The sequence below is a fragment of the Salmo salar genome, chromosome 21 (assembly GCF_965601325.2).
Source record: "Salmo salar chromosome 21, fSalSal1, whole genome shotgun sequence".
Taxonomy (NCBI): domain Eukaryota; kingdom Metazoa; phylum Chordata; class Actinopteri; order Salmoniformes; family Salmonidae; genus Salmo; species Salmo salar.
Genome location: NC_138311.1, coordinates 47786451 through 47812383, shown reverse-complemented (window position 1 = coordinate 47812383; position 25933 = coordinate 47786451). Strand labels below are relative to the sequence as shown.

The window sequence follows — 25933 nt, the reverse complement described above, 5'->3', positions numbered from 1 at the left end:
ATTCAACAGCACTGCACCCCCCACAGCTACTCGCCCAAGCCTCCCCCATTTCTCCTTCTCCCAAATCCATTCAGCTGATGTTCTGAAAGAGCTGCAAAATCTGGACCCCTACAAATCAGCTGGGCTTGACAATCTGGACCCTTTCTTTCTAAAATTATCTGCCGAAATTATTGCAACCCCTATTACTAGCCTGTTCAACCTCTCTTTCGTGTCGTCTGAGATTCCCATAGATTGGAAAGCAGCTGCTGTCATCCCCCTCTTCAAAGGAGGTGACACTCTTGACCCAAATTGCTACAGACCTATAGCCATCCTACCCTGCCTTTCTAAGGTCTTCGAAAGCCAAGTCAACAAACAGATTACCGACCATTTCGAATCCCACCGCACCCTCTCCGCTATGCAATCTGGTTTCAGAGCTGGTCATGGGTGCACCTCAGCCACGCTCAAGGTCCTAAACGACATCGTAACCGCCATCGATAACAAACAATACTGTGCTGCCGTATTCATTGACCTGGCCAAAGCTTTTGACTCTGTTAATCACCACATCCTCATCGGCAGACTCAGTAGCCTTGGTTTCTCAAACGATTGCGTCGCCTGGTTCACCAACTACTTCTCTGACAGAGTTCAGTGTGTCAAATCGGAGGGCCTACTGTCTGGACCTCTGGCAGTCTCTATGGGGGTACCACAGGGTTCAATTCTTGGGCCAACTCTTTTCTCTGTATACATAAATGATGTCACTCTTGCTGCTGGTGAATCTCTGATCCACCTCTACGCAGACGACACCATTCTGTACACTTCTGGCCCTTCTTTGGACACTGTGTTAACAACCCTCCAGACGAGCTTCAATGCCATTCAACTCTCCTTCCGTGGTCTCCAACTGCTCCTAAACACAAGTAAAACTAAATGCATGCTCTTCAACCGATCGCTGCCTGCACCTGCCCGCCTGTCCAGCATCACTTCTCTGGACGGTTCTAACTTAGAATTTGTGGACAACTACAAATACCTAGGTGTCTGGTTAGACTGTAAACTCTCCTTCCAGACTCACATCAATCATCTCCAATCCAAAGTGAAATCTCGAATTGGCTTCCTATTTCGCAACAAAGCATCCTTCACTCATGCTGCCAAACATACCCTCGTAAAACTGACCATCCTACCAATCCTCGACTTCGGCGATGTCATTTACAAAATAGCTTCCAATACCCTACTCAACAAGCTGGATGCAGTCTATCACAGTGCCATCCGTTTTGTCACCAAAGCCCCATATACTACCAACCACTGCGACCTGTACGCTCTCGTTGGCTGGCCTTCGCTTCATAATCGTCGCCAAACACATTGGCTCCAGGTCATCTACAAGACCCTGCTAGGTAAAGTCCCCCCTTATCTCCGCTCACTGGTCACCATAGCAGCACCCACCTGTAGCACGCGCTCCAGCAGGTATATCTCTCTGGTCACCCCTAAAGCCAACTCCTCCTTTGGTCGTCTCTCCTTCCAGTTCTCTGCTGCCAATGACTGGAACGAACTACAAAAATCTCTGAAACTGGAAACACTTATCTCCCTCACTAGCTTTAAGCACCAGCTGTCAGAGCAGCTCACAGATCACTGCACCTGTACATAGCCCATCTATAATTTAGCCCAAACTACTACCTCTTCCCCTACTGTATTTATTTATTTTATTTATTTTGCTCCTTTGCACCATATTATTTATATTTTATCTCTGAACTTTCTTCAAACTACAAATCTACCATTCCAGTGTTTTTCTTGCTATACTTTATTTACTTTGCCACCATGGCATTTTTTTGCCTTTACCTCCCTTATCTCACATCATTTGCTCACATTGTATATAGTCTTTTTTTTTCTTTTTCTACTGCATCATTGATTGTATGTTGTTTTACTCCATGTGTAACTCTGTGTTTTTGTATGTTGTCGAACTGCTTTGCTTTATCTTGGCCAGGTCGCAATTGTAAATGAGAACTTGTTCTCAACTTGCCTACCTGGTTAAATAAAGGTGAAATAAATAAATAAATAAAAATATAGTCTCCACATTGACTCTGTACGGGTACCCCCCTGTATATAGTCTCGCTATTGTTATTTTACTGCTGCTCTTTAATTACATGTTACTTTTATTTCTTATTCTTATCCATATTTTTTTTAAACTGCATTGTTGGTTAGTGGTTCGTAAGTAAGAATTTCACTGTAATGTCTACACCTGTTGTATTCGGCGCATGTGACTATTAAAATGTGATTTGATTTGAAATAAGCTTTTAACTTGACACGTCAAATAACACTGTTCTATTATAGAATGTTGTGTGTTCTGAATTTGCGCGTGCAAGCCAAGCGGCATCCTACCAACAGTAGCGCTGTCAAAGCTGTACAAAAAAGTCTGCAAACAATTAAGCACCGTCCCCGAACGATGTGTTTACTATACCGCATTGGTAATAAAGCATTATTTGTTCGACCGCAACTTCTGGGGTAGCTAGCTAGCACCAATACAACCAGCCTGAAAACAATGACCAGTAGAAACTGCAGTCATTTTCACTATTCTTAGCAAAGATTTAGGAATCCTTGTGAGTAAGTATTATGTAGGTAGCCCTTTGTTGTTCGCCTATTGAAATTGAACTACAGTTCATGAAAATAAATAGCTAGCCAGCTACTTAAACCTGTTGCCCAAAGCTAACATTATAAGCAGCCAGCTAGCTTCATCTGGCTAGTGAGGCTCGACCTGACCGGGTTATGTGTTGTGAAGCTAGCCACAATAAGGATTAGGCACAATAGTGGAATTTGCGTTTTGCCTTCCAAATAAAAGTACCCCTTTGAAAGTGATGCAGAACGATACAATTGGTGGATTCATGCCATATTTAGGCCAGATAATGTAAACAAGGTTGGAATGTGAAGCAATGAAATGGGGTATGAGTCTACTCAGGGACACCCATAGAACACAACTTTGAAGAGTTCACACAAATATTAGCATTGGAGCTCTTATTGCGGGACTGTGACTGTGTGAAATCACCTCCCCAGTCAGCCTATTGTGTGTATTGACATTCATATTGCACTGTACAGCTTTACCCGAGGATTGGGGATCAATGAAATGGGGAATCCCAATATATTTTTTCACAACATCCTCAAAAGAGTTATCAGACTGCAAAACATCCACGCAGTATTGTTTTTCCTCTGGAATAGTGTTCAATACACATAGGTTGACAATAAATGTGGGTCAAATCACTGTCCGGCAATAAGAGCTACAATGCTAATGTTCCCTGGGTGTCACTGAGTGTCACTGTCACTGTACAGTGAAATAAGTATGCCCCCAATGCAATTCTAAAGTATAATACATCCAGTTTGATTTCAACAGATTTTTGTCAAATTAACAAATTGTCTTTTTGTTGATTTTATATAACATTCCAACCTCGTTTAGCATGATCTATTCAATTATGGCATAATTCTACTATATGTATTCATTTGCATTACTGTCAATGACATTATTTTATTTTGAAGGCTAACCGCAAAGTCCACTATTGTGGCTAGCTTCACATAGATGGGTCGGACCACCATTAATCAAATAAGAACTGTCATAATTTCTTAGGTTATTTTAGATGATGACACGTAGCTAGCTAACTATAGCAGATTATGAATTTTTCCTATGTTTTGGGGGAAGAACATTGTTTGCATCCATGAGCTAGCTAGCTTTTTTTATGACCAGCACTGTAAGTGCGTGAGACAACTTTACCAGCATCATAGCATACGTATCGATGAATCGTTGAGACATGAAATACGACTGATAGTGTAATCAATGTGTAATAACTACGTAAAATTTATGAACGCCTTAAATTATTATGTGACGTGCAATCATATTCAGGTCCTGATAAGTCAACAAGTTTATTTGACACGTCATATAGTGTTATTTGACGTCTCTCTTTTTTGACATGCAAAGACCCAAACGGCGTTCCATAGAAATCCTGGTTGAGAATGAAACGACTGAACAAATGAACAACGAAACAGCACAGCAAGTACGTGAAATAAATAGGTTTTGATTGTTTTACTGGTAATGGGGACATACGTAAATGCCAACAAAATAACTTTTTAGTGTGTGTGTGTGTGTGTGTGTGTGTGTGTGTGTGTGTGTGTGTGTGTGTGTGTGTGTGTGTGTGTGACCTTTATTTAACTAGGCAAGTCAGTTAACCTGTTATGGCTAGGGGGCAGTATTTTCACGGCTGGATAAAAAACGTACCCGATTTAATCTGGTTACCACTCCTACCCAGTAACTAGAATATGCATATACTTATTAGCATATGGATAGAAAACACCCTAAAGTTTCTAAAACTGTTTGAATGGTGTCTGTGAGTATAACAGAACTCAAATGGCAGGTCAAAACCTGAGAGATTCCTTTACAGGAAGTGGCCTGTCTGACCATTTCTTGAACTTCTTTGCCATCTCTATCTTTTACAAAGGATCTCTGCTCTAACGTGACACTTCCTACGTCTTCCATAGGCTCTCAGAGCCCGGGAAAAAACAGAATGTCGTCATCCCAGCCCCAGGCTGAAACACATTATCGCCTTTCTCAAGTGACTGATCAAGGGACTGTGGGCTTAGGCGCGTGCCCTGGCCGCCCCCGTCTTTGTGATTTTTCCTCTGTTTGCCGAAAAGGAGATTCCCGGTCGGAATATTATCGCTTTTTTACGAGATAAATTGCATAAAAATTGATTTTAAACAGCGGTTGACATGCTTCGAAGTACGGTAATGGAATATTTAGAATTTTTTTGTCACGAATTGCGCCATGCGCGCGACCCTGATTTACCATTTCGGAAAGTTTCTGGAACGCACAAACAAAACGCCGCTATTCGGATATAACGATGGATTATTTGGGACCAAACCAACATTTGTTATTGAAGTAGCAGTCCTGGGAGTGCATTCTGACGAAGACAACAAAAGGTAATCAAACTTTTATAATAGTAAATCTGATTTTGGTGAAGGCTAAACTTGCCGGGTGTCTAAATAGCGAGCCCGTGATGGCTGGGCTATGTGCTTAGAATATTGCAAAATGTGCTTTCACCAAAAAGCTATTTTAAAATCGGACATATCGAGTGCATAGAGGAGTTCTGTATCTATAATTCTTAAAATAATTGTTATGCTTTTTGTGAACGTTTATCGTGAGTAATTTAGTAAATTGTTAGTAAATTCCCCGGAAGTTTGCGGGGGGTATGCTAGTTCTGAACGTCACATGCTAATGTAAAAAGCTGTTTTTTGATATAAATATGAACTTGATTGAACAAAACATGCATGTATTGTATAACATAATGTCCTAGGTGTGTCATCTGATGAAGATCATCAAAGGTTAGTGCTGCATTTAGCTGTCTTCTGGGTTTTTGTGACATTATATGCTAGCTTGAAAAATGGGTGTCTGATTATTTCTGGCTGGGTAGTCTGCTGACATAATCTAATGTTTTGCTTTCGCTGTAAAGCCTTTTTGAAATCGGACAGTGTGGTTAGATAAAGGAGAGTCTTGTCTTTAAAATGCTGTGAAATAGTCATATGTTTGAAAAATTGAAGTTTTTGTATTTTTGAGGAATTTGTAATTCGCGCCACGCCTATCATTGGATATTGGAGCAGGTGTTCCGCTAGCGGAACGTCTAGATGTAAGAGGTTAACCTCTCTGGGCTAGGCGGGACGAATTCGACCCACCTACGCAACAGCCAGTGTAATCCAGTGGCGCGATTTTCAAATACCTTAGAAATGCTATTACTTAAATTTCTCAAACATATGACTATTTTACAGCATTTTAAAGACAAGACTGAGAATAGCTGAGATGAGGTCTGGCTTTTCAGTGAGTAGCAACACCTGGTCTGTTGTTTTTTGATACAAGCAGCAAGAATTATAAAAAGGCTTTTTTTTCCGCTTAGGTTGTCTTGACCGAAAAGGCATGTTCTAAAAAGTAGACTAGAATAAATATTTTTAACATTGAGCGAGAGTCACACCTATTTTGTCAAATTGTTTTGGGGCTGCAGCTCAAAGTGCTGTCTATTCCCCCTCCTGAAGGATCCGAGTCTGTCAGACATAATGTTTACTTGAAATCAAATTGAGCTTTTTGGATATGCACTTCATTTATCATTCTGTTTCAGTATGGCTCTTTAGCTATCTCATTTCCTCTCCAATATATCTTCTTCCAGGTCTTTTTTCACATCTCTCTTAGTACAGAACCATCCTCTCCAAAGTATGATCAACGATCAAAAGTTTCAGAGGGAATGGATATAGAAATGAGCTTGTCGTACTATTTTTAACTAATATACATATTCTAGAAATCCCTTTCACTGATATATCCTTGATGGTTAGATTTATTTCAAAGTACAGAAAAACTGAGTGAAGCGAAATCTCAAACTGTTCAAAGACTCAAGGGTTTACTATTTCAAAGATTGTGTCACGAAAGGGCCCTACTAACATCAACAGGATATATTTCCAAGACAAGAGGAGGTAAACCACTCACTTTACTTTTTCCTACTAGCTCTGACTTTGCCAAGCTACTTTGAGAAAAATGTGTACTTACTGTGATATGTGCGTGTCCCACCCAGGTATCTTAAAAACTTCTTAGGGATAGGCGTCTAGCGGGACACCAGCCGACAACATCCGGTGAAATTGGAGGGCGGGCAATTCAAATAAATAATCGTAATATTAAACATTCATGAACATACATGTATCTTATATCATTTAAAAGCTTAAATTCTTGTTAATCTAACTGCGCTGTCCGATTTACAATAGGCTTTACGGCAAAATCATACCATGCGATTGTCTGAGGACGGCGCCCCAGATCAACATATCTTTCAACCAGCACAGGCTTCATAAAATCACAAATGGCGATTTAAATAAATCACTTACTTTTGAAGATCTTCCTCTGTTTGCAATCCCAAGGGTCCCAGCTACAACATGAATGGTCATTTTGTTAGATAAAATGCTTCTTTATATCCCAGAAAGTCTGTTTCGCTGCCGCCATCGATTTCAGTAATCCACTCGTTCAACATGCAGACAAAGGAGTCCAAAAAGCTCAACTTCATCCAAACAAGTCAAACAACGTTTTTATTTAATCCTCAGGTACTCTAAAATGTAAGTAAACTATAATATTTCATATGGAAAGTAGTATGTTCAATAGGAAAGCAAAATTAGCAAGTGCGCACCCTCTTCCTCACGCCCCGAAAGACTGATATTGTTCCGGTGCTCTTCTCAAAAAACAAGCCTGATACCTTGAATAGAAACTGTTGATATCTAGTGGAAGCCATAGGAATTGCAATCTGGGAGACGGAATTACATAGGAACAATAGGATTCCATTATAAGAGCCTGGGACCTCAAAAAATATAAAACCTATTCTGGTTGGTTTTTCTTCTGATTTTTGCCTGCCATATCAATTCTGTTATAGTCGCAGACATTATTTTAACAGTTTTAGAAACGTAGGGGTTTTCTATCCAATGCTACCAATTACATGCATATCCTGGCTTCTGGGCCTGAGTAACAGGCAGTGTACTTTAGGCATGTCAGTCAAGCGGAAATTCAGGAAACTAGACCTTATCCCAGAGTTAAGATGAATGCACTATTTTCATTTTTATTTAATCTTTATTTAACTAGGCAAGTCAGTTAAGAACAAATTATTATTTACAATGACGGCCTACCCAAGGCCAAACCCAGACGTCACTGGGCCACTAACTGTAAGTCACATGACTTAATTGCAAAAAAGGTAGCAATCTGTTGGTTCAATCAAATTTATTTATAAAGCCCTTCTTACATCAGCTGATGTTACAAAGTGCTGTACAGAAACACAGCCTAAAACCCCAAACAGCAAGCAATGCAGGTGTAGAAGCACGGTGGCTAGGAAAAACTCCCTAGAAAGGCCTGAACCTAGGAAGAAACCTAGAGAGGAACCAGGCTATGAGGGGTGGACAGTCCTCTTTTGGCTGTGCCGGGTGGAGATTATAGCAGAACATGGCCAAGATGTTCAAATGTTCATAGATGACCAGCGGGGTCAAATAATAATAATAATAATAATAATCACAGTGGTTGTCGAGTGTGCAACAAGTCAGCAACTCAGGAGTAAATGTCAGTTGGCTTTTCGTAGCCGATCATTGAGAGTATCTCTACCGCTCCTGCTGTCTCTAGAGAGTTGAAAACAGCAGGTTGCATTCTCTGTATTCTCACAGTACCAGAATTTTGACTTTGATACCAGGTTTAGTATCACAATACTCAATACTATCACGATACTCAATACCAAAATGATTCCACGGCATCAAAAGAAGGCATATTAGCCAGTCACGGTGGCATTTAATCCAGACAGATCTTTTTAGTAAAAATAAACAATAATTGGGGGAGAATGTATGCATTAATGAATCAATTATGCAATCATAGAATCAATTTGACTTAGTTTTATACCATTGTAACTGCATAACATATTGGTTGTGATTTATTGTAATGGTAAATCTCTATTGATAAATTGTGTAAATCAAGATGTAGCCTGCGCCTATTCACAATGCAGGTGAATGCATATTTAATAGGAGTGTGTGCATGCATTGAGTTATTGAACTTGTTTTGGCAAATTTCATGAAGCTACAGATGACAATCTGTTTCCCTTCCATTTGGGACTTATTTTCTTGTACTAGGCCTGGTTTCCCGATAGCGATGGAACGAAGGCTTACGGGTGTTTTAATGATGCATCATTCCTCTAACACCATGCAGACAGAATGGTCGCTAAGTGCTTCATTCGAGCATCTGTCGATTACTGATGGGATCGAAAGAAAGGGAGCGCTGCTTTCGAATCACCTTTCTCCATTCAAATCTTTCCTTAACATTATAATTATTTCACAATACTGATGACGGATCAGCTCCTGCACATGTTAGACTACAGATCATGAAATATATTGAAACAAATTAGACAGTAGCCTACAGTAGCCTTGCACCCCAGTATCTCTACTTGCACATTCATCTTCTGCACATCTATCACTCCAGTGTTTAATTGCTAAATTGTAATTATTTTGCCACTATAGCCTAATCTTACTTCATTCCCACACACTGTATATAGACTTTTCTATTGTGTTATTGACTGTACGTTTGTTTATTCCATGTGTAACTCTGTGTTGTTTGTGTCGCAGTTGGCCAGGTCGCAGTTGTAAATGAGAACTTGTTCTCAGCTGGCCTACCTGGTTAAATAAAGGTGAAATTAAAATAAAAAAATGAAAACATGTAGCAAAATAGAACTCAGTTGATTGATCATGAAATGTATTTCAATATGATTAAAGTAGGCCTATAGCCTACTATTTGTTTTAATGCACTCATCTCGATTTGCAATTGAAGGACCTTTTTATACTTCCCTTGTTTGTATCAATTGCAACGACATCGGCAACTTTGTATTTTTAGTCAACTTTAGTCTGAAGTTGTCGGCTGTCACAAAGATGCGGATAAGATTTTGTTTGTGTGTATAAAGTGACAGGAGGGCAAAAAATAATCTACCGACGCACTTAACTGTTCTACGAGTGGTCTGAGGCAGGCGTTAGATTACCAGTGGTCTGAGGCAGGCGTTAGATTACCAGTGGTCTGAGGCAGGCGTTAGATTACCAGCGGTCTGAGGCAGGCGTTAGATTACCAGCGGTCTGAGGCATGCGTTAGATTACCAGCGGTCTGAGGCAGGCGTTAGATTACCAGCGGTCTGAGGCAGGCGTTAGATTACCAGCGGTCTGAGGCATGCGTTAGATTACCAGCGGTCTGAGGCAGGCGTTAGATTACCAGCGGTCTGAGGCAGGCGTTAGATTACCAGCGGTCTGAGGCAGGCGTTAGATTACCAGCGGTCTGAGGCAGGCGTTAGATTACCAGCGGTCTGAGGCAGGCGTTAGATTACCAGCGGTCTGAGGCAGGCGTTAGATTACCAGCGGTCTGAGGCAGGCGTTAGATTACCAGCGGTCTGAGGCAGGCGTTAGATTACCAGCGGTCTGAGGCAGGCGTTAGATTACCAACGTTAATAAGGATGGTTTTTGGAAAAAACTTGGAGATTTACCAATGCTTAAGGTTCTAACGATGAATTTATCCTTAAGATGATTTTGGGAAACTGGGCCCTGATCAACAACATTTGCACTTATAAAAGTGTGCTCTGTATCTTTTGCACTGTCTCTTTAAGACCCATGACCTCATTCACATACACAGGCTTGAGCAAAGATGATCTTGACTGGGAGAGACGTGAGGCAGGAGAGACAAAGTTAAAGAATGTTTTTGGTGACCATCAGCTTTGAAATCTGAAATATTTTGCATTATGGTTAAGGTACTAGGCAGTGGTGTAAAGTACTTAAGTACAAATACTTTAAAGTACTACTTAAGTAGTTTTCTGGGGTATCTGTACTTTGCTATTTATATTTTTAACAACTTTTACTTCACTACATTCCTAAAGAAAATAATGTACTTTTTATTCTATACATTTTCCCTGACACACAAAGGCACTATGCTTAGCAGGACAGGAAAATGCTCCAATGCATGCACTTGTCTAGAGAACATTCCTTGTCATCCCTACTGCCGCTGATCTGGTGGACTCACTAAACACAAATTTGTTGGTAAATTATGCTTAAGTGCAGTGTGGCCCTGAAGCCCAATCTAAGTAACATCATTTAAAAAAATGCCCATCAAAATCTGTCACTTTAATCCACCGCATCCGCCGATGTCGCACTTCTGCATCTCACGAAAATGTCTGTAGCGTCCGAACAGTTTCACCTAGTAACTATTATGACTGTCACGAACATGATGGTGTTCACAGTTTTGCTCTACGACCCCCACACGCGTCTTGGGACTCGTTTGAAGGTAGTTTTGTGCCAACCCCTAAAAAGGGTTAAATACAGTTGAAGTCGAAAGTTTACATACACCTTAGCTAAATACATCAGTTTTTCACAATTCATGATGTTTAATCCTAGTAAAAATGACCTGTCTTAGATCAGTTAGGATAGCCGATTTGTTTTAAGAATGTGAAATAATAGTAGAGAGAATGATTTTAGCTTATATTTCTTTCATCACATTCCCAGTGGGTCAGAAGTTTACATGCACTCAATTAGTATTTGGTAGCATTGCCTTAAATTGTTTAACTTGGGTCAAACGTTTCAGGTAGCCTTCCACAAGCTTCCCACAATAAGTTGGGTGAATTTTGGCCCATTCCTCCTGACAGAGCTGGTGTAACTGGGTCAGGTTTGTAGGCCTCCTTGTTCGCACACACTTTTTCAGTTCTGCCCACAAATGTTCTATGGGATTGAGGTCAGGGCTTTGTGATGGCCACTCCGATACCTTGACTTTGTTGTCCTTAAGCCATTTTGCCACAACTTTGGAAGTATGCTTGGGGTCATTGTCCATTTGGAAGACCAATTGCAACCAAGCTTTAACTTCCTGACTGATGTCTTGAGATGTTGCTTCAATATATCCACATAATTTTCCTGCCTCATAATGCCATCTATTTTGTGAAGTGCACCAGTCCCTCCTGCAGCAAAGCACCCCCACAACATGATGCTGCCACCCCTGTGCTTCACGGTTTTGGATGGTGTTCTTCGGCTTGCAAGCGTCCCACTCTTTCCTCTAAACATAACGATGGTCATTATGGCCAAAAAGTATGAACTTTGTCCCCATGTGCAGTTGCAAACCGTAGTCTGGTTTTTTTTTTGCTGGCGGGTTTGGAGCAGTGACTTCTTCCTTGCTGAGTGGCCTTTCAGGTTATGTTGATATAGGACTCGTTTTACTGTGGATATAGATACTTTTGTACCTGTTTCCTCCAGCATCTTCACAAGGTCCTTTGCTGTTGTTCTAGGATTGATTTGCACTTTTCGCACCAAAGTACGCTCATCTCTAGTAGAGAGAACACGTCTCCTTCCTGAGCGGTATTTATTTATTTTATTTTTTATTTCACCTTTATTTAACCAGGTAGGCAAGTTGAGAACAAGTTCTCATTTACAATTGCGACCTGGCCAAGATAAAGCAAAGCAGTTCGACGACATACAACAACAGAGTTACACATGGAGTAAAACAAACATACAGTCAATAATACAGTAGAAAATAAGTCTATATACATTGTGAGCAAATGAAGTGAGATAAGGGAGGTAAAGGCAAAAAAGGCCATGGTGGCAAAGTAAATACAATATAGCAAGTAAAACACTGGAATGGTAGATTTGCAGTGGAAGAAAGTGCAAAGTAGAAATAGAAAATAATGGGGTGAAAAGGAGCTAAATAAATACAGTAGGGGAAGAATATGTGCTAAATTATAGATGGGCTATGTACAGGTGCAGTGATCTGTGAGAAGCTCTGACAGCTGGTGCTTAAAGCTAGTGAGGGAGATAAGTGTTTCCAGTTTCAGAGATTTTTGTAGTTCGTTCCAGTCATTGGCAACAGAGAACTGGAAGGAGAGACGGCCAAAGGAGGAATTGGCTTTGGGGGTGACCAGAGAGATACACCTGCTGGAGCGCGTGCTACAGGTGGGTGCTGCTATGGTGACCAGTGAGCGGAGATAAGGGGGGACTTTACCTAGCAGGGTCTTGTAGATGACCTGGAGCCAGTGGGTTTGGCGACGAGTATGAAGCGAGGGCCAGCCAATGAGAGCATACAGGTCGCAGTGGTGGGTAGTATATGGGGCTTTGGTGACAAAACGGACGGCACTGTGATAGACTGCATCCAGTTTATTGAGTAGGGTATTGGAGGCTATTTTGTAAATGACATCGCCGAAGTTGAGGATTGGTAGGATTGTCTGTTTTACGAGGGTATGTTTGGCAGCATGAGTGAAGGATGCTTTGTTGCGAAATAGGAAGCAAATTCTAGATTTAACTTTGGATTGGAGATGTTTGATGTGAGTCTGGAAGGAGAGCTTACAGTCTAACCAGACACCTAGGTATTTGTAGTTGTCCACATATTCTAAGTCAGAACCGTCCAGAGTAGTGATGCTGGACAGGCGGGCAGGTGCAGGCAGCGATCGGTTGAAGAGCATGCATTTAGTTTTACTTGTATTTAAGAGCAGTTGGAGGCCACGGAAGGGGAGTTGTATGGCATTGAAGCTCGTCTGGAGGGTTGTTAACACAGTGTCCAAAGAAGGGCCAGAAGTATACAGAATGGTGTCGTCTGCGTAGAGGTGGATCAGAGACTCACCAGCAGGAAGAGCGACATCATTGATGTACACAGAGAAAAGAGTTGGCCCAATAATTGAACCCTGTGGCACCCCCAAAAAGACTACCAGAGGCCCGGTATGACGGCTGCGTTGTCCCATGGTGTTTATACTTGCATACTATTGTTTGTACAGATGAACGTGGTACCTTCAGGCGTTTGGAAATTGCTCCCAAGGATGAACCAGAATTGTGCAGTTCTACAATTTTTTTTCTGAGGTCTTGGCTGATTTCTTTTGATTTTCCCATGATGTCAAGCAAAGAGGCACTGAGTTTGAAAGTAGACCTTGAAATACATCCACAAGTACACCTCCAATTGACTCAAATGATGTCAATTAGCCTATCAGAAGCTTCTAAAGCCATGACATCATTTTCTGGAATTTTCCAAGCTGTGTAAAGGCACAGTCAACTTAGTGTATGTGAACTTCTGACCCACTGGAATTGTGATACGGTGAATTGTAATTGAAATAATCTGTCTGTAAACAATTGTTGGAAAAATGATGTGTCATGCACAAAGTAGATGTCCTAATCGACTTGCCAAAACTATAGTTTGTTAACAAGAAATTTGTGGACTGGTTGAAAACGAGTTTTAATGACACCAACCTAAGTGTATGTAAACTTCCGACTTCAACTGTATGTGTAAAATAATATATATATATATATATATATATATATATATATATATATATATATATATACACTGCTCAAAAAAATAAAGGGAACACTTAAACAACACAATGTAACTCCAAGTCAATCACACTTCTGTGAAATCAAACTGTCCACTTAGGAAGCAACACTGATTGACAATAAATTTCACATGCTGTTGTGCAAATGGAATAGACAACAGGTGGAAATTACAGGCAATTAGCAAGACACCCCCAATAAAGGAGTGGTTCTGCAGGTGGGGACCACAGACCACTTCTCAGTTCCTATGCTTCCTGGCTGATGTTTTGATCACTTTAGAATGCTGGCGGTACTTTAACTCTAGTGGTAGCATGAGACGGAGTCTACAACCCACACAAGTGGCTCAGGTAGTGCAGCTCATCCAGGATGGCACATCAATGCGAGCTGTGGCAAGAAGGTTTGCTGTGTCTGTCAGCGTAGTGTCCAGAGCATGGAGGCGCTACCAGGAGACAGGCCAGTACATCAGGAGACGTGGAGGAGGCCGTAGGAGGGCAACAATCCAGCAGCAGGACCGCAACCTCCGCCTTTGTGCAAGGAGGAGCAGGAGGAGCACTGCCAGAACCCTGCAAAATGACCTCCAGCAGGCCACAAATGTGCATGTGTCTGCTCAAACGGTCAGAAACAGACTCCATGAAGGTGGTATGAGGGCTCGACGTCCACAGGTGGGGGTCGTGCTTACAGCCCAACACCGTGCAGGACGTTTGGCATTTGCCAGAGAACACCAAGATTGGCAAATTCGCCACTGGCGCCCTGTGCTCTTCACATATGAAAGCAGGTTCACACTGAGCACATGTGACAGACGTGACAGAGTCTGGAGACGCCGTGGAGAACGTTCTGCTGCCTGCAACATCCTCCAGCATGACCGGTTTGGCGGTGGGTCAGTCATGGTGTGGGGTGGCATTTCTTTGGGGGGCGCACAGCCCTCCATGTGCTCGCCAGAGGTAGCCTGACTGCCATTAGGTACCGAGATGAGATCCTCAGACCCCTTGTGAGACCATATGCTGGTGCGGTTGGCCCTGGGTTCCTCCTAATGCAAGACAATGCTAGACCTCATGTGGCTGGAGTGTGTCAGCAGTTCCTGCAAGAGGAAGGCATTGATGCTATGGACTGGCCCGCCCGTTCCCCAGACCTGAATCCAATTGAGCACATCTGGGACATCATGTCTCGCTCCATACACCAACGCCACGTTGCACCACAGACTGTCCAGGAGTTGGCGGATGCTTTAGTCCAGGTCTGGGAAGAGATCCCTCAGGAGACCATCCGCCACCTCATCAGGAGCATGCCCAGGCGTTGTAGGGAGGTCATACAGGCACGTGGAGGCCACACACACTACTGAGCCTCATTTTGACTTGTTTTAAGGACATTACATCAAAGTTGGATCAGCCTGTAGTGTGGTTTTCCACTTTAATTTTGAGTGTGACTCCAAATCCAGACCTCCATGGGTTGATAAATTGGATTTCCATTGATTATTTTTGTGTGATTTTGTTGTCAGCACATTCAACTATGTAAAGAAAAAAGTATTTAGTAAGATTATTTCTTTCATTCAGATCTAGGATGTGTTGTTTAAGTGTTCCCTTTATTCTTTTGAGCAGTATATATATATATATATATATATATATATATATATATATATATATATATATATATATATATATATATACACATCTCATTCCAAAATCATGAGCATTAGTATTGAATTGGTCCCCCCTTTGCTGTTATAACAGCCTCTGCTCTTCTGGGAAGGCTTTCCAACAGATGTTGGAACATTGCTGCGGGCCTGTCAAGTTCTTCCAAACCTTTTCTGTATAGACCTTGCTTTGTGCACAGGGGCATTGTCATGCTGAAACAGGAAAGGACCTTCCCCAAATTGTTGCCACAAAGTTGGAAGCACAGAATTGTCTAGAATGCCATTGTATGCTGTAGCGTCAAGATTTTCCTTCACTGGAACTAAGAATCCTAGCTCGAACCATGAAAAACCATTCATCACTCCACAGAATGCATTTTCACTGCTCCAGAGTCCAATGGCAGCAAGCGTTACACCACTCCAACTGACGTTTGGCATTGCGTATGATGATCTTAGGCTTGTGTATGGCTGCTCGGCCATGAATACCCATTTCATGAAGCTACCGACAAACAGTTATTGTGCTGACTTTGCTTCCAGGGGCAGTTTGGAACTCTGTTGTGAGTGTTGCAACCAAGGACAGATATTTTTTACGCGCTTCAGCACTCGGCAGTCCCGTTCAGTGAGCTTGTGTGGGCTACCACTTTGCGGCTGCGCCATTGTTGCTCCTAGACATTTCCACTGCACAATAACAGCATTTACAGTTGACCGGGGAAGCTCTAGCAGGGCAGAAATTTGACGAACTGACTTGTTGGAAAGGTGGCATTCTATGATGGAGCTACATTGAAAGTCACTGAGCTCTTCAGTCAGGCTGTTCCACTTCCAATGTTTGTCTATGGAGATTGCATAGCTATGTGTTCAATTTTATACACCTGTCAGCAAGGGGAGTGGCTGAAATAGCCGAATCCACTAATTTGAAGTGTGTCCACATATTTTGTGTGTATAATAAACATATATATCTATATCTATATCTATATATATATATATACTGCTCAAAAAAATAAAGGGAACACTAAAATAACACATCCTAGATCTGAGTGAATGAAATAATCTTATTAAATACTTTTTTCTTTACATAGTTGAATGTGATGATAGCAAAAGCACACAAAAAGAATCAATGGAAATCCAATTTATCAACCCATGGAGGTCTGGATTTGGAGTCAAAATTAAAGTGGAAAACCACACTACAGGCTGATCCAACTTTGATGCAATGTCCTTAAAACAAGTCAAAATGAGGCTCAGTAGTGTGTGTGGCCTCCACGTGCCTGTATGACCTCCCTACAACGCCTGGGCATGCTCCTGATGAGGTGGCGGATGGTCTCCTGAGGGATCTCCTCCCAGGCCTGGACTAAAGCATCCGCCAACTCCTGGACAGTCTGTGGTGCAACGTGGCGTTGGTGGATGGAGCGAGACATGATGTCCCAGATGTGCTCAATTGGATTCAGGTCTGGGGAACGGGCGGGCCAGTCCACTCTTGCAGGAACTGCTGACACACTCCAGCCACATGAGGTCTAGCATTGTCTTGCATTAGGAGGAACCCAGGGCCAACCGCACCAGCATATGGTCTCACAAGGGGTCTGAGGATCTCATCTCGGTACCTAATGGCAGTCAGGCTACCTCTGGCAAGCACATGGAGGGCTGTGCGCCCCCCAAAGAAATGCTACCCCACACCATGACTGACCCACCGCCAAACCGGTCATGCTGGAGGATGTTGCAGGCAGCAGAACGTTCTCCACGGCGTCTCCAGACTCTGTCACGTCTGTCACGTGCTCAGTGTGAACCTGCTTTCATCTGTGAAGAGCACAGGGCGCCAGTGGCGAATTTGCCAATCTTGGTGTTCTCTGGCAAATGCCAAACGTCCTGCACGGTGTTGGGCTTTAAGCACAACCCCCACCTGTGGACGTCGAGCCCTCATACCACCCTCATGGAGTCTGTTTCTGACCGTTTGAGCAGACACATGCACATGTGTGGCCTGCTGGAGGTCATTTTGCAGGGCTCTGGCAGTGCTCCTCCTGCTCCTCCTTGCACAAAGGCGGAGGTAGCGGCCCTGCTGCTGGGTTGTTGCCCTCCTACAGCCTCCTCCACGTCTCCTGATGTACTGGCCTGTCTCCTGGTAGCGCCTCCATGCTCTGGACACTACGCTGACAGACACAGCAAACCTTCTTGCCACAGCTCGCATTGATGTGCCATCCTGGATGAGCTGCACTACCTGAGCCACTTGTGTGGGTTGTAGACTCCGTCTCATGCTACCACTAGAGTGAAAGCACCGCCAGCATTCAAAAGTGACCAAAACATCAGCCAGGAAGCATTGGAACTGAGAAGTGGTCTGTGGTCACCACCTGCAGAACCACTCCTTTATTGGGGGTGTCTTGCTAATTGCCTATAATTTCCACCTGTTGTCTATTCCATTTGCAGAACAGCATGTGAAATGTATTGTCAATCAGTGTTGCTTCCTAAGTGGACAGTTTGATTTCACAGAAGTGTGATTGACTTGGAGTTACATTGTGTTGTTTAAGTGTTCCCTTTATTTTTTTTTAGCAGTATATATAAAATATTTCCTGAACTTTTATCTCCTAAATATAGGGACAAATCGCTTCAAAACCTTGTTTCTTATGATACATTTTTCGGCATTCATGAATGTGTTATTCAATGCGTTTCTCTGGGCTATAGAAGTAGAGGCCAAATTCAATATTTTTTTGATACCTAAACGGGTCCTAAAATTCCATATCAAATAGCTTGTTTTGTAATGAACAGTTTCAACATTTTCTACATGCCTTGTTACATTATTCAGTTGTGTTCTATGTAGAATAAGAGGTGATGCAGCCCAGACTCCCAGTAAGTTCAGTGGTTCCTCAGAACAGTATGAAAGGAGAGTTAACATGACGCAGCCCAGACTCCCAGTGAGTTCAGTGATTCCTCAGGACAGGCTAGAGCTAGCAATGAGTAAGTGGAGCAGTCACGGTGCTCTAGCACTATAAGGGGACATGAGCTGTGCTGATAGACAGACTTCATCCTCTCTCAATCAGTAGACAACGTGAGACTCATTTGACAGAATTGCTGAAAGTAACAAATTCTAGTACCTAACCGTTGTTCATGTTCTATTATTGGAAAAAGTACATACGTTTGGTATACCATGCAACTACTCTCAGGACAACCTGTCTTTTGGTATAGTTTAACAGAATGTAGAATTTCAAGATTGTAGACCAAGGAGAGATGAGAGTAAGACAATTCAGTGTTTATAGAGTTTCGCACGAATGTCCAATAATATTTTTTTGGCATTCTATTGGAAATGATCATGCATTCTTTGGAGTCTCACATTGAATGTCCTCCACCCACCTCGAGGAAGAGAACTTTGTGTGTGCAGGAATTACGTGGTCAGACACAACTCTCACACGCACACACACACACACACTATGGACTAGGGGTGTTTTTCTTTCACTTTCCACATTCAAATTCCTGCCACATGTGAAACTTGCAAATATCTAGGGGATATTTACATCCTGTCAGCATTTGGTAATCCATTTGTTCCTCTTGATTATATTAGTGAGCAGGTTGCAGTCTGATTTATTTTTCTAATCAGAATGCATCTGGCCCATTTAATGAGATTGTCAAGTGTAGCTAAAAGCTAATTAAATCCAGTTTTTTTCTCTCCTCCAGACACCATGGAAGGCTGTTGATGGCTAACTCTGCCTTTGGCTAAAACCTAACTCAGGAGAGCAGCATGAACACATAGGTTGGGTGTGCAGGGAAATAACCAACAATGGCCGCCCATCGAATCAGAGCGACAAACAACAACATTGCACTGCCGCGCTGCAAGTCAGAGGGGACACTCATTGACCTCAGTGATGGAGTGTCTGAATCCAACTGTCTCACAGATGTCAAAGGTACGCTATGAGGTTGATTATTACGTGTTAATTAACTGCATAAAAAAACTTTTTGTTTGTAAATGTACAGTCATCACATGACTACCATAAACCTTTATGTTAAGATATTTGTCGTAATATTGATTCTCTGATTTACCTATTTTTTTTTTTATGTTCTGTTTTTCCAGTGCCTTCTCCCAGTGCCTTAAGACTGGACGCCACTGCCTCCTTCGGCACTGCCAGGGAAGTCGTTGCTATTAAGGATTACTGTCCCTCCAGCTTCACCACCCTCAGGTTCTCCAAGGGAGAACATCTCTTTGTGCTGGACACATCGGGTGGAGAGTGGTGGTACGCCCACAACAGCACTGAGATGGGTTACATCCCTGCGACATACGTCCAGCCCATCAACTACCGGGACTCCTCATTCAGTGACAGTGGTATGATCGACAGCTTAGGAGACTGCTCTGTTGAGGAGGGAGCCAAGGAGCTGGACCTCCTTGGAGATTGGCCCGGGGTGATGCTGAAACCTACTGCCCCCCAAAACGGGAACCCCTTTGCCCCCCATCACCAGCCCCTTAGCCGTAGCTCCACTAACCCTTTCCTCAACGGGGCCCTTCAAGGTTCTTTGGATCAGAACAGTAATGAGAACAGTAAGTCAGTGGACCTTCTTCTTTTTGACAACCTAGCCCCCTCTGTCCCACCAAACTCTACCAGCAGTAGCATCAACATCAACAGCTTTGGCAGCGGCATTTTCGATCTGAAACCCATCAGCCCCAATTTGGGAGTGGGCCAGATGTTACGCAGGGACAACCCATTCTTCAGGAGCAAGCGATCCTACAGTCTCTCAGAACTTTCAATCCTGCAAGCTCAGAATGACACCCCTCAGGCATCCTCAGGTTTCTTTGGAGGCCTGAAAGCCCCTGCACCTGAACAGTTCCAGAGCAGAGAGGACTTCCGGGTGGCATGGCTCAATCACCGCAAGCTAGCCAGGTCCTGCCATGACCTGGACTCCTTGGGTCAGAACCCAGGCTGGGGACAAACACAGCCAGTGGAGACCAACATTGTGTGCCGTTTAGACAGTTCTGGAGGGACCGTCCAGCTTCCAGACACCAGCATCAGCATCCACATCCCGGAGGGCCACGTGGCCCCTGGAGACTCCCAGCAGATCTCCATGAAGGCCCTGCTGGACCCACCGCTGGAGCTCAACAACGACCGAACAACGACCGTAAGCCCTGTGGTGGAGATCAAGCTCGGCAACATGGAGACCAAAACCACAGTCACCCTTGAGATGAAGGTGTCCGTTGTGGTGAAGAAGGAAAGCAGACAGACAACAGAGGTCATATGTGTGAGGGGTGACTGCAAGGAGGGGCCCTACACACCAATCCCCCAAGCCTATATGTATGGGGACACCATCCAGGTCTGTCTGGATAACCTTGAGCCCTGCATGTATGTGTCTGTTGTGGCCCAGGCTCAGTCAGTTGCTCCAGACACCACTGTTTGGGACAACGTGGTGAAGAAGGTCACCCTGGGTGTCTATGGTCCCAAGCACATTCACCCATCCTTTAAGGCTGTGGTGGCCATCTTCGGCCATGACTGTGCCCCAAAAACATTACTGGTGAATGAAGTAGGGAAGCAGGCCCACGCCACCCCTCCAGTGGCTCTTCAGCTCTGGGGGAAGCACCAGTTTGTCCTGGCAAGGCCCCAGGACCTTCGGGTTGGTGTTTACTCCAACATGGCCAACTATGAGGTAAAGGCCAGTGAGCAGGCCAGGGTGGTTAGGGGTTTCCAGGTCAAACTGGGAAAGGTTAGCCGGATAGTCTATGTGATCGCCTCACGCACTGCTGATGATGTCTCAGATTTCACATTACGTGTCCAGGTCAAGGATGACCAAGACTGTATTCTCGCCCAGTTTTGTGTTCAAACTCCAACACCTCCACCCAAGACCGGTCCACAAACATCTGTACAGAGGCGCTTCCTGAAGAAGAAGGAACTAGGGAAAATTGTCTTGTCCCCTCTGGCCATCACTACCAAATACCCTGTGTTCCACGACCGACGAATCCGCAACCTGAAGTTTGGCAAGTTGATCAAAACAGTCATCCGTCAGACCAAGAACCAATACTTACTGGAGTACAAAAAGGGAGATTACTTTGCCCTTCTGAGCGAAGAGAAAATCAAATTGAAGGGACAGTTGTGGACTAAGGAATGGTACATCTGTTACTATCAGGGTAGAACAGGGCTTGTACATGCAAAAAATGTTCTGTTGGTGGGGAAAGTAAAACCCATTTACTTCAGCGGGGCTGAACTAACCACTACACTCTTACTGGATCAAATCCTGAAGCCCTGCAAGTTCCTGACGTACATATATGCCTCTGTGAGGACTATACTGATGGAGAACGTAGGAAGCTGGAGGGCGTTTGCCGATGCCCTGGGTTACGTTAACCTACCGCTCTCACACTTCTGCCGTGCAGAGCTGGACAGCGAGCCTGAGAGGGTGGCGTCTGTTCTGGAGAAGCTGAAAGAGGACTGCAATAATACAGAGGGCAAGGAGAGGAAATCCTTCCAGAAGGAACTCATGACAGTAAGTTAGCATTTCCTTTCAACTATTATTCAGTCAGAAATGGGTGCTTTTGTCTGTCTTTTTGATGTGATTAACTTTTTTGTTGTTGTGTTTTTCGTCTAGTGTGCAACTTTTTTGTTTGTCTGTTTCATCTAGTGTGCATGCTTCAGCCCCTTATCTACTTACAACTGCTTGAGGCTATGGTCCAGTGGGCTAATCCTGTTGAGAGTGCAGTCAATAAGTGCTGCGTGGGCATCGACATCTAAGGAGTTGTGGAGAGCAGCAGAATATTTTGGCGTAGTCCAACCCCCACCGTTTCTTTCTTGTAAATCACATTGAGTTAGAGATGTGCTGCATTCGTAAATCCAACTGAGGGCTCAGCCTGCCTAGATAATGCTCTGTCTTCATTTCTTGTGTAAATCAAAACCTACCAGAAAACAACAGTACTGTCAAACTATGTTTATGAAAAAGTGCCTGACTTTTGTCATTGGTTGATTTTGGAAGTCATATTCAGTGTTCTGACCATTGTAGAGGGTGTGGTGAATACTATTATGTGACTTAACATGATAAACTCACAGACACACTGAAGAAGAGATCCATAGAAACGTCTCTACTAGAGGTCGACCGATTTATGATTTTTCAACGCCGATACCGATTAATCGGACGATTTTTATATATATATATATATATATATATAGTATATATATATGTGTGTGTGTGTGTGTATATATATATATATATATATATATATATATATATATATATATATAAACCTCATAAATGCTATAACTTCAATTTCTCAAACATATGACTATTTTACACCATTTTATAGATACACCTCTCCTGAATCGAACCACGCTGTCCGATTTCAAAAAGGCTTTACAGCAAAAGCAAAACATTAGATTATGTTAGGAGAGTACCCTGCCAAAAAAATCACACTGACATTTTCAAAGCAACTAGCATGCATCACAAATACCCAAAACACAGCTAAATGCAGCACTAACCTTTGACAATCTTCATCAGATGACTCTCCTAGGACATCATGTTACACAATACATGCATTTTTTTTCGATAAAGTTCATATTTATATATAAAAACAGCATTTTACATCGGCGCGTGACATTCAGAAAATATTTTCCCTTAAATGCTTCTGGTGAATCAGCGCTACAATTGACAAAATTACTATTCAAAAACATTGTTAAAATGTAATATTGTCATTCAAAGAATTATAGATTAACATCTCGTGAATGCAACCGCATTGCCAGATTTAAAAAGAACTTTACTGGGAAATCACACTTTGCAATAAACGACGTGGTATGCTCAGAAAAATAGGCTAGGCGATACATGTTATCGCCATCTTGGAACCATCTAAAATCAAATATACTATTGTAAATATTCCCTTACCTTTGATTATCTTCATCAGAAGGCACTTCCAGAATCCCAGGTCCACAACAAATGTAGTTTTGTTCGAAAAAGTTAATAATTTATGTCCCAATAGTTCCTTCTTGTTAGCGCGTTCCGAAGGCTACTCATAATGTACTGAAGCGTGCGGGACTTGTCGTCACGAATGTGCAAAAAATATATATTTACGTTCATTCAAACATGTCAAACGTTGTATAACATAAATCTTTAGGGCCTTTTTCAACCAGAGCTTCAATAATATTCAAGGCGGACGATTGCATTGTCTTACTAAACGTTTCGGAACAAAAGGGTTCCCATGGGCGCCCGCGTCATAGTAGTAATGGCCCTCCCCCTGTGACCAACTTCCCAAGCCTCTCTTTGGGTCAGATTCTACCATAGAAGACTCAAACCACTTTGTAAAGACTGTTGACATCTAGTGGAAGCCTTAGGAAGTGCTAAATGATTAAGTCCCTGTGTGTTTCAATGGCAAAGGTTTGAAGTGATTCCACACATCAGATTTCCATTTCCTGTTAGGATTTGTCTCAGGGTTTTGACTGCCATATGAGTTCTGTTATACTCACAGACACCATTCAAACAGTTTTAGAAACTTTAGGATGTTTTCTATCCAAATCTACTAATTATATGCATATTCTAGTTACTGGGCAGGAGTAGTAACCAGATTAAATCGGGTACGTTTTTTTATCCGGCCGTGCAAATACTGCCCCCTATCCCCAACAGGTTAAATAATCCAAAAATTAAGTGTTGGAGAAGAAAGTAAAAGTGCAATATGTGCCATGTAAAAAAGCTAACGTTTAAGTTCCTTGCTCAGAACATGAGAACATATGAAAGCTGGTGGTTCCTTTTAACATGAGTCTTCAATATTCCCAGGTAAGAAGTTTTAGGTTGTAGTTATTATATGACTATTTCTCTCTATACCATTTGTATTTCATATACCTTTGACTATTGGATGTTCTAATAGGAACTTTAGTATTGCCAGCCTAATCTTGGGAGTTGATAGGCTTGAAGTCATAAACAGCGCAATGCTTGAAGCATTGCGATGAGCTGCTGGCAAACGCAGTAAAGTGCTGTTTGAATGAATGCTTACGAACATGCTGCTGCCTACCACCGCTCTGTCAGACTGCTCTATCAAATCATATACTTAATTGTAATATAATAACACATAGAAGTAGGAGCCTTAGGTCATTAATATGGTCAAATCCGGAAACTATCATTTCGAAAACAAAACGTTTATTCTTACACAGAAATACAGAAGCGTTCCATATTTTATCTAACGGGTGGCATCCGTAAGTCTAAATATTGCTGTTACATTGCACAACCTTCAATGTTATGTCATAATTACGTAAAATTCTGGCAAATTAGTTCGCAACGAGCCAGCCGGCCCAAACTGTTGCATATACCCTGACTCTGCGTGCAATGAATGCAAGAGAAGTGACACAATTTCCCTAGTTTAATATTGCCTGCTAACATGAATTTCTTTTAATTAAATATACAGGTTTAAAAAAATGTACTTCTGTGTATTGATTTTAAGAGAGACATTGATGTTTATGGTTAGGTACATTTGTGCAACGATTGTGCTTTTTTCACAAATGCGCTTTTGTTAAATCATCCCCCGTTTGGTCTTCACACAGTTCGCAACGAGCCAGGCGGCCCAAACTGCTGCATATACCCTGACTCTGTTGCATAGAACGCAAGAGAAGTGACACAATCTCCCTAGTTAAAAGAAATGAATGTTAGCAGGCAATAATAACTAAATATGCAGGTTTAAAAATATATACTTTTGTATTGATTTTAAGAAAGGCGTTGATGTTTATGGTTAGGTACACATTGGTGCAACGACAGTGCTTTTTTCGTGAATGCGTTTGTTAAATCACCCATTTGGCGAAGTAGACTTTGATTCAATGATAAATTAACAGGCACCGCATCGATTATATGCAACGCAGGACAAGCTAGATAAACTAGTAATATTATCAACAATGTGTAGTTAACTAGTGATTATGTTAAGATTGATTGATTGTTTTTTATAAGATATGTTTAATGCTAGCTAGCACCTTTGTAAGGGGTGCGTACTGGCGGAAGAGAAGTCAGTCGCAGGAGAGCAAAAACTGTGTTGACAATAGCACAGTTTAATAATAAAAACCACCGGAAAACAGAACAATCAATCAATGGGTACAAAACCCATCGCACACCAGACATAACGTGCACAAGCACTTACAAGAAACAATTCCAGACAAGGACATGGGGGGAACAGAGGGTTAAATACACAACATGTAATGATGGAATTGAAACCAGGTGTGTGGAAAGACAAAACAAAACAAATGGAAAATGAAAAGTAGATCGATGATGGCTAGAAGACCGGCGACGCCGAACGAACAAGGAGAGGCGCCGAACGAACAAGGAGAGGCACCGACTTCGGCGGAAGTCGTGACAACCTTACCTTGGCTCCATGTTGTACTCGCATAACAGGTAGTCAGCCTGCCACGCAGTCTCCTCGTGGAGTGCAACGTAATCGGCCATGATCGGCGTCCAAAAATGCAGATTACCGATTGTTATGAAAACTTGAAATCGGCCCTAATTAATCGGCCATTCCGATTAATCGGTTGACCTCTAGTCTCTACCTCCCCTTTCAGAAAGTATCACTATGCTCCCTGTTCT

The 25933-nt window shown here is 42.5% G+C and overlaps 1 protein-coding gene across 1 annotated transcript in view; it reads left to right on the top strand.

Moving 5' to 3' along the window:
- Nucleotides 1-25933, top strand: part of LOC106582420 (SH3 domain-binding protein 4) — a 109275-nt gene that overhangs the window by 45919 nt on the left and 37423 nt on the right. The window contains exons 2-3 of the mRNA XM_014165522.2: nt 19097-19323; nt 19491-21880. Coding sequence (XP_014020997.1) covers nt 19200-19323; nt 19491-21880 — 2514 coding nt within the window. The 5' untranslated portion in view covers nt 19097-19199. The remainder of the gene's footprint in view (nt 1-19096; nt 19324-19490; nt 21881-25933) is intronic.